The 7,037-nt window shown below is 39.9% G+C and overlaps 1 protein-coding gene across 2 annotated transcripts in view; it reads right to left on the bottom strand.

The window, feature by feature from the left end:
- LOC138051474 (uncharacterized) overlaps window positions 1-7,037 on the bottom strand; it is a 64,189-nt gene that overhangs the window by 37,740 nt on the left and 19,412 nt on the right. The window contains exons 9-10 of one of the 2 annotated variants that reach the window (XM_068897679.1): window positions 6,107-6,290; window positions 1,250-3,129 (exon numbers count right to left, since the gene is read on the bottom strand). In XM_068897679.1, coding sequence (XP_068753780.1) covers window positions 2,949-3,129; window positions 6,107-6,290 — 365 coding nt within the window. In that variant the 3' untranslated portion in view covers window positions 1,250-2,948. Of the gene's footprint in view, window positions 1-1,249; window positions 3,130-6,106; window positions 6,291-7,037 lie in introns of those variants that run through there. The other variant, XM_068897680.1, reaches the window with a different exon arrangement.

The raw sequence follows: 7,037 nt of genomic DNA, 5'->3' as shown, positions 1-7,037 counted from the left end.
CGATGACAAATAAATCTAGAGGGAATTCATGTTAATGTTGTGAATTGTGTGTTGCGTTTCTCGTGAAACCACTGCCGAAAACATGCATTGGGATAACGGGAACGGCTAAAAAAGTCACCTCAAAATATAACTTTGCACTATCGTAAGTCTTTCGAGATTATTTTATCTCGTTCACGTCGTACAATGAGGGCGAAGAATCCGGCTTAAAACTAAATTGGTACGAGCTTAAGCACGCGCGTTTTTGAGACGCAGACGGCAACCGGAAGTGAGCGGTTTTCTCTTTGAACTTGTCTTTACACAACCATATTTACTTTGCTAAGTATCTTTTCCCCATTAGAAATGATTAATATAAAAATCTGGGAGACACCGATGTCCTGGCACGCGAAATGTTCTCTTCCGTTTGCCGTTCGCGTCTCAAAAACGCGCGTGCTTAAGCTCCCTAATATTATTACATGTCGTACGCATCGTACAATATGGGCGAAGTGTCCTAAACTAACTATTGAGGGTTTTCTGGGTTTTGTGGCGCTGTCGTTGCGAAGGCCGTCCTCGTTTCTTAAACTTACTATTTCCCTTCACATGTAATCAAGGTGTCCCGAACTTTTTTTCAGAATTCAAAGCCTATTCTCATGCATACATTTCCTTTGGTTGTTAGAAAACCATGGCCGAAAGATGACATGTGAAAAAAGGATTCGAGATCATTTATCCCGTTTGGTAACAACCGAATCAGTCCGGTGATGATGTTTAATAGAGAAGATATCTGTTTACAAACATCGCTTTTGTTATTCAAATGTGCGAACCACAGGCACAAAAGACCCTTTGTTTCGACAGCCAAGGAGACTCTGGTTGCCACATTAATGACAATAGGTGACGTCAACGATATCTTCCCTATACAGATCCAGAAAATGTCACCCTCGACTGTCCTCAATAACTAATCTTTCTTGAACAAGAGCTTAGTCTTGAATAGTGGAGATTAGAGCTTATAGTGCCTATCATCTGAACTCACACTTCCACTTTATTTATTCTCCGAAATCATCCCAAATACATCGCGTTGTTTTCAGAACCTTTTGATTGAAAACACGGGAAAAGTGGTTATACTTTGATCAATAACCGAGCAATGAAGGGAAATGGGTATGACACCTGGTTGACGTCAGAAATCAATTTTCATTGCTGTTTTCAAAGAACTTTCTGCAGTCTGTGACGTCAACCCGGTACCAAACCCATTCCCCTTCAATGCTCGGTTATTGATCAAGGTATGAACACTTTTCCTGTCTTTCAAAGCGAATAAAAAAGTGAAATTTCATTCAAAAGGTTAACGTTTTAAAAATAACACGATGTATTTGGGATGATTTCGGAGAATATATAAAGTGGAAAGTGTGTACAAACGTGTGTTATGTATTAGTCATCAAGTGTCCTACATGACTGTGGCGGATTCGGGGCCCGTAGTTTGATCACAACCGAGTTTCTCGGGAGTTAGAGTGATGTTTACTGTTTCTCTTCATTTACAGTTTTACGCTCCGTAGCCTTTGAATGAAAGTTTTCATATCTGACAACTACACACTGGTCACACTTTGATGAAGCACGACATAAACTTTGGAAACAGCTTGTCTGCGTTGTGTCTAGTCAAGACTTTCTCAATCAAAAATAAATAAATAAATAAAAAAAAAATGTAGTCCTGGAACAAGTTGTCGAAACTAGAGAAGCGAGCTCTTAAAAATAATTGAAACACACGTATATAATGGTCCTTCGAGCGGAAATCGTCCGGAATATTTATTACCCCAAATACGTCTTTGACGTCTTCACGGCCTTATATCTGTACCTTAAGGGAACTGAGCCATTGTGATATCCAAGACAGAAAATAAATTTCGAATATATACACCTTTGTGTCGTGAACTAAATATCACCACGAAAGCGGCCGTCTTTCAAAAAGTTCATCTAAAATTGACCAATTTCGATATATTAAAATTCAGTCCGAAATAAGAGGCATCATCTCGAGGCTCTGAGGAATAAACTCATACAAATCCTTATATTTATTCCCCACGGCCTCGAGATGATGCCTTTTGCTTAGGACTGGATTTTAATATATCGAAAGTGGGCTATTGTCTAGTTATTTTGAAAAAAGACCGTTAGGAGAAAAAAAAGAGATTAACAATCGAACTGAGAAAAGTCAACAATAACCCTGACACCGTATCCCATTCTATAAGTCTTTTTTCTCTCGCCATTAGCATCATGTGTAAACAATATGCCTTACAGTGCAAATTGTGCATCTCACATTTCAGTCTATGGTTGAAACCCCCAGTGAAAATTTGACGGGGAAGACAAAGAACCATTCGACAGTTTAAGAAACGGCGACGGCGACGGCAACGACATCGCCCCAAAACGATATCATTAGTTAAAATCGTGCTGCACGTGCGGCACGCATGCATTTTTGCACAAATTCGTGCCCCAAATTTGAGAGTTTTGACGACAGCGTGAGGATACAAAATGCACCTCTCATTCTCAATCTTATTCTGAAACTGGTCGTGCCTAATATTTTTCTTGGATGATTCGCCCATATTGTACGACGTTAACGAGATGGAATAATCGCGAAAGAACTACGATAGTGCAAAGTTACATTTTGAGGTGACATCGTGGTTGACGTCGCCCTCGTAGATCTTCAAGTCCCTATTTTCATAACATGTTTCCTTCGTTTGAATATTTTCTTTCGTCGGGGAAATTTAAGGAAACATTTCGGATCACTATTTCTTACCCCTATGAAAAGTATCGTCCTCGTGTCAATTTTTGACACGAAAAAGTAGACGATGCTGTGCAAAACCACTCCTCGAGCAGATTTCAGGAATTCTCAATACATCACTCCCCAAAGCAAAGGAAGTGAAATCGAGCAGCTTGGTTTGTGCGCACAACGCCATGGCATGACGAATATTGGCCACTTTTTGTCACGTTATCATACATCACGATATAGTGCACCAAGACCGTGACGTACTCCCGGCATTGCTGACGTCATCATCGTCATCGGAGTCGCCTCCTTCGGGTTGGTCATCGTCTTCTTCGCTACTCTCCGTGTCACTGACATCGGGAAGACCGTAACGGCGAACATGTTTGGCCGTGATGTAGACGTCATCGGTTTCTGGTCTGCGAGAGAAATTGGAAATTATTTCAAAGGGCAATTCACGGAAGCTTGGAATTAATTGATCAAGTGAAGCTATGGTCCTTGCAGGTACGGACGGAATTTTAGCAAATTAAGGACCTCAACGGGGTTTGAACCAAGTAACCTCGCAATGCCGGTGCCATGCTCTAACCAACTGATCTAAGAAGCCATTGATTTTGGGAGCTGGTCATTTGTGGGTTCAAATGTTCCCGTAATGAATGATGAACGATCGAAATGATGTAAGAAATGAATCTATGACATGACTCACATCCGCAGTTCAACATATGATTCATTTCATATATCATTTCGTTCGCTGCGTTTCGAATTACTTAGAAAGAAATTTTGGGGCCGCTTACATGACCATAATTCTAAACTAGCTTTCTAATAATATACACGAAAAATTGTCTCTATTTTGATTGGCTAAGAAAAATGCAGTTTTCAGGTAACAGAAAAGAGGAAATTCAGTGCAAAAACATGTAACAGACCAAGCATTCTAATTGGTTAATGATCATAGAAAGTCACAGATAGCCAATCAAATGCTATCCCTGGATGGCGCAATTTTTTTTCGATTACGTGATACGCCTGCGTTGCCTCTGCTTAATTACGACAACTTTTCTCAACAACTTTTCATGTCTACTATCAATAAGTATAATCACATGATTTTTCTCGTGCAATTTGGAATACGTAAGCACTCGCAAATTTTCTCAAAGACTACAAAATTGCACGAGCCCGAATTTCGGTCGTCTTTGCAAAAAGGTACTTGTGCTCATTTATTCCAAATTGCACTCGAAATCGTGTGATTACCTATACAAATCTTACTGTCTTTAGTAGACATAGGGGTTCCCTTTATGTCTAACGATACTCCTTTTAAATCAGATCAAATGTTACCCCAATTAGTATTTTCTATCTAAATTACGGAATGACTATCCTACTTAACCTCCTACAGGACGTTTTCAACCAACCTCTAGAGACACCAATAACAACAGAGAAATGTACGACTTCTGGTGGACAAACATAAGAAGCTAATGAGAGGTCTTTTGTTTTCGTCCACCAGCATAGCGGCGATGACGTCACATGAAACCTCCTATATCACACAATCATTTCATTTACTCAGAGGCCATATTCGTGGGAGATGGCATACCCATGGCATACCCTAGCCAGCAGGTGATTTATACAGCTTAGCTTCAGGCTAGGGTATGCCATGGCTCTTTTTATCTCGTGCAATTATCATAAAGGCCACAGAGAAACCCAGAACTCCATCAAAAGTGAAATTTGCGGTTAAAATTCGTCTGTGGAAACATTGTAAACAAATTTTATCCTCGCGTGGATTTTAAGCAAGGGGATTGGAGCTAGTTCCCCTGAATTTTCAACCCATGATGCACAGCAACTTCCGGTAGAAATCAGCTGGAGAGCGGTTTTTAGTAGAGTGTCGAAAGAATTACGCGATTGCGATTGCGATTGCTACGCTCAGTCACTGGCTTAAAAGTCTCGCGCTGGTTTATCAACCAATGAGTGGGGAAGCCAAACACAATCGCGACTTGCACGCGCGATTTTTCCTGCGCTTTGAGCAAGTTACATGGAGTTGGTGCGAATTTGGATTGGTTCGTTGCGCTGTTTGCACCCGCCGTGATTGGACGAAGTAATTACTTTTGTAATGGCTTTACGACACTCGTATGAAAACCGCTCTCTAACGCAAATACAATGCACAAATAACCTTATCCCCGGGAGATTTTGAATTGAGTACAACATTGAATTAGCCGATTTTGTCTATTGTTTATTTCTCTCAAAACTTGGTTTAACAACAGATACTTTCCTGACTCTGATGGGGACAAACCTGATACCAGATTCTTACTCTTGGGTAATGGATTCTTGCTCATTTTCTCTTGGGCAAAACTGAAAGTATCTCTCACTCGTTCGCTTCGCTCACTCGTGAGAGATACTTTCAGCACGAGAAGATAAAATTCTTATCCCCAAGCGGCCATGTAATGTTCTGTTTATTATATAGATATTAATGAAATGTCTGGGTTTAAAGCAAATTGTTTTATTCATTTTCGAAATGATGAAAAATTGTTCACCAACCACTAAAACACGCATGTTGTGTAACATGAAACAAGATATGAAAGTTATGAAAAACAAATCATGACAATGTAAAATTTGCAATAAAAATGTTAATGTAGTAGAGGGAAGAATTATATTAAAGCACAAAAGTATCGTACAATGAAGAGGAAGCTCGCGTTTTATTGGCTAATCGTGTTCGTTACCATGACGACAACTACATCCTCACATGTTAAATATAAAAATGATCCGTTCACTGCGCGCGGTGATTATATTATTTTTTAGTAAAAGCACAAATCCTGTTATTTCAACACTATCTATATAATAAAATAGAATAATTCGTGAAACACTTAGAATAGTTCAAACTTATACTTTGAAGTGAAGTTTTCGTCGCCGTAGCCGTCGTGGTTTCTTATACTCCCTGTTAACAACCACACAGTATAGTGAAGATATCGTTGACGTTATCTATGGTCATTAATGTCCCAACCAGCGCCTCATTGGCTGTCGAAATAAAGGGTCTTTTGTTCCTGTGGTTGGCAAATTTGAATGACAAAAACAGTGTTTGTAAGAAGATATCCTCCCTATGACAGGAAAATTGCAATAGACCGATTGCCTAAATGGCGGCCAAAAATGTATTGTCTTGTTTATGTGCTAATTAGACTCACTAGCATCGCTCTCGAACCACATTTCTATTGTATTTTGTCCATGCAAACGAGGCTTGTGAGTCCAATTAGCACATAAACAAAAGAATACGTTTTTGGCCGCCATTTATGCAATGCAAACTTTGAATAATTTTCATCAGAATTGGCCAAATATGGGGGATTCACTTTCTTCGCCTAATTAAGTGTAATATGTACCCTGACAAGTTCCATTCCAAGCAGGAAAGCACTAGCTTACAAAACTAACCGGGCACGTTTTTTGACCTTTGACCTCGGCAGCTGATCCCAAACTTTCAGTTCCATTCCTCCTGTGCACATTCTGTGGAGCGTCACCTTGTCACGTGTTGTCTCAGTGCACGATAAGCAAGTGATACAACCAGTGTTTTCGTCATCGACGGTCGCTACGTATTCCTCGGAGGGAAGCCTACGAACTGAATAGGAAAAAACAGTTCATGTATAGAATACGTCACTTCTATTATTCTTAAAATCAATAAATGTGAAATTATGATTTGATGGTTATTGGGGAGTTTAAGCAACGAGGACGGCTACGGTAAAGATACCGGCAGAAAACAACAATAGAGACTTAAGATCTACAACACCGTGCGACGGCGACGTCAAATTCGACGAAAACGTCACCTCAAAATATAACTTTGCTCTATCGTAAGTTTTTCAGTCTCTCATGTTCACGACGTGCAACGTGGGCGAATTATCCTAAAGATAAATCGGTGCGAGCGGTTTCAGAGTAAAAATGGAGAATGAAAGATTTACATTTGTACGCTTGCGTTGTCGTCAAAACCTCAAATTTGGAGATCTCACGTCGTTGGTGCGCAGACTGCCGCAAAAATATGTGTTAAAATGCGTGCAGCCCGATTAATTTTTCCTTTTTTAAAAATGACATTAGGGAATTTTAAGAAACCAAGACGGCTACAGCGACGAAAACGTCACTTCAAACTATAAGTTTAAGCTATGCTAAGTATTTCATGATGATTCCAACTTGTTTATGTTGTACAATATGGGCGAAGTATCCTATAACCAGATTGGTACTTGCGGATTTGAAGTAAAGAGAGAACGAAAGATTCACTGTCGTTTGTCCACGTTGTCGTCAAAACCTTAAATTCGGTCATTTCAAGTTGTTTGTTTTGACGAGTGCGGGAGAGGAATGTACAAAAGTGCGTGCC

The sequence above is a fragment of the Montipora capricornis genome, chromosome 6 (assembly GCF_036669925.1).
Source record: "Montipora capricornis isolate CH-2021 chromosome 6, ASM3666992v2, whole genome shotgun sequence".
In the NCBI taxonomy this organism is placed as follows: domain Eukaryota; kingdom Metazoa; phylum Cnidaria; class Anthozoa; order Scleractinia; family Acroporidae; genus Montipora; species Montipora capricornis.
This window is presented reverse-complemented; position numbering and strand designations above follow the sequence as displayed.